We start from the raw sequence: 2,385 nt of genomic DNA, 5'->3' as shown, positions 1-2,385 counted from the left end.
ATTGATAGACCAGGGATCCGAGATTTCCTTAATATCGGAACGACTTGTTCAAGGTTTACGATTATCCAGGACACAATCGTCCATTCCTTTGGTCGGAGTAGGGGCGCAGAAGTCGAATAGAACTCGAGGGGTGGCTTCTTTCAAGTTGAAGCCTCATTTCGATGACGAGTTCGAGTGCTCCATCTCGGCTCATATCTTGCCTAAACTTACGACTTCGCTACCTTCTGTTCGATCGGACAGCTCGTCGTGGATCCATTTGAAAGGGCTATTATACGCCGATCCTGATTTCTCGGCTCCAGGATCCATCGACATAATATTGGGAGCAGACGTGTACGGGATTATAATCAAAGACGGAATTAAGAAAGGGGATGCGAATTCTCCACTCGCACAACGAACCAAATTAGGTTGGATCGTTTCTGGTCCGTCAAAACCAACTTCGTCTTCTCAACCTTTTCGTAGTTTCCATATCTCAACGGACAGAGCGCTTCACGATTTAATCCATAAATTTTGGGAGACTGAGGAGATCCCATCTGCCAATAATTCGTCGCTTGCCGCAGACGAGCAGGAATGCGAACTGCACTTTCAATCCACTCACAGTCGTACGCCGGAAGGCCGTTATCAGGTACGGCTACCGTTCAGAAAATCGGCCAACGATTTAGGAGATTCGCGAGCAAAGGCTTTTCGGATGATGACGAATCTTTCAAAACGGTTAGGCTCTGATCCAACGTATGCAAGGGCTTACCGCGATTTCATGGAGGAGTATGAGAGGAAGCACCATATGACACTCGTCCCGGACTCGGTGCCTGAGCCGCATCCATGTTATTATTTGCCGCATCATGGTGTCTTACGCGATAATAATCTCAATAAGATTCGAGTGGTTTTTAATGGCTCGAGTCGTACAACCGCTGGTTGTTCTTTAAATGAGCAATTGCATACGGGAGCGAAACTGCAGACGGATCTGTTCGATGTTCTCCTTTGGTTTCGCCAATTCCGGGTCGTTTTTTCGTCGGACATCGAGAAGATGTTCCGACAGATAGCTGTACATCCCGACGACTGGGATTTTCAACGCATACTTTGGACCGATCAGTCGAATTACATTCGACCTTTTCAATTAACGACCGTTACATATGGATTAGTTTGTGCGCCGTTCTTGGCTCTCCGTTCACTGACACAGCTCGTCCTGGACGAAGGCGATAAGTATCCTCGTGCCGTTCCGGTTCTTGAAAGGGGACGTTACGTAGATGATCTCTTTGGAGGAGCTGATTCGATACAAGAGGCTCAAGAGATTGTACAACAGGTAACCCGTCTCTGCATGGCGGGCGGTTTCCCTTTGCATAAATGGATTACCAATCAACCGGAGGTACTTTCTACCATTCCTGCTGAGAAACGAGTAAGCTCATCTGCGATGAGCTTCGAAGAGTACCAAGCCGTGCACACTCTTGGCCTTAACTGGCATCCGGCGACGGATACGTTTAACTTTACGTTGAGTCTAGCTCCCTCCAAGTCTTGACGAAGCGCGTTGTATTGTCGAATATTGCAAGGTTGTTCGATCCCCTCGGTTTTCTGTCTCCGGTTGTAATCACTGCGAAAATTCTTATTCAAGAATTGTGGTCCATCAAAATTGAGTGGGACGACCCACTGCCTTCCTCGATTTCTCTCAAATGGAATCGGTTTATTAATCAACTGCAAATGAAACATGATCTTGCATTCCCTCGATGGGTCGGTGTTAAACATGGAGATTCCGTTGAGATCCATGGGTTCTGCGATGCTTCCCAGCATGCGATGGCTGCGGTAGTTTACATTCGGACTTGTACGTCTAGCGGAGACGTATCTGCGAATTTGCTATGTGCGAAATCCAAGGTCGCTCCTCTAAAAAGGCTCACTATCCCTCGTCTCGAACTTTCCGGTGCGATGCTATTGACGAAGCTTGTCTCACGAGTTCAGCGGGTGATTCAAGGCCATAATTTGCCCGTATATCTCTGGACTGACTCCTCGGTGTCCCTCACCTGGATCAACGCTCATCCTTCAAGGTGGAAGGAGTTTGTGCATAACAGGGTATGTTTCATACAGGAAACACTTCCTCAGGCGATCTGGAAATTCGTTCCCGGCAAACAAAATCCCGCGGATTATGCCACAAGAGGGATGACCCCTACTCAATTAGCCGATCTTTCGGATTGGTGGTTTGGCCCGTCGTGGCTCGCACAGCCTTGCACGTCGTGGCCATCGGAGTTACCAACTCAATCCATCAAGGAGAATCTCGAGGAGCGGTCTACGACCGTGGCCACTGTTTCAAGGGCCAACTCTTGCATTGAGTGGGACTTAGTCCATAGATATTCGAGTTTGGTACGTCTGCTGCGCGTCACTGCTACGTGCCAAAGGGCAATC

The 2,385-nt window shown here is 48.4% G+C and overlaps 1 protein-coding gene across 1 annotated transcript; it reads left to right on the top strand.

The window, feature by feature from the left end:
• Window positions 1-53: 53 nt before the first annotated feature.
• LOC105562590 lies at window positions 54-1,510 on the top strand (the record flags this gene model as incomplete). Its single annotated transcript, XM_012013555.1, has 1 exon — window positions 54-1,510. A coding segment is annotated over one exon (1,457 nt), but the record flags the coding sequence as incomplete, so codon positions are not given.
• Window positions 1,511-2,385: the final 875 nt, after the last annotated feature.

The sequence above is a fragment of the Vollenhovia emeryi genome, unplaced genomic scaffold (assembly GCF_000949405.1).
Source record: "Vollenhovia emeryi isolate VEMERY1.0 unplaced genomic scaffold, V.emery_V1.0 DF944815.1, whole genome shotgun sequence".
NCBI classification, from domain to species: domain Eukaryota; kingdom Metazoa; phylum Arthropoda; class Insecta; order Hymenoptera; family Formicidae; genus Vollenhovia; species Vollenhovia emeryi.
Note: the sequence above shows the minus strand (reverse complement) of the source record. Positions and strands in the feature narration are given on the sequence as shown.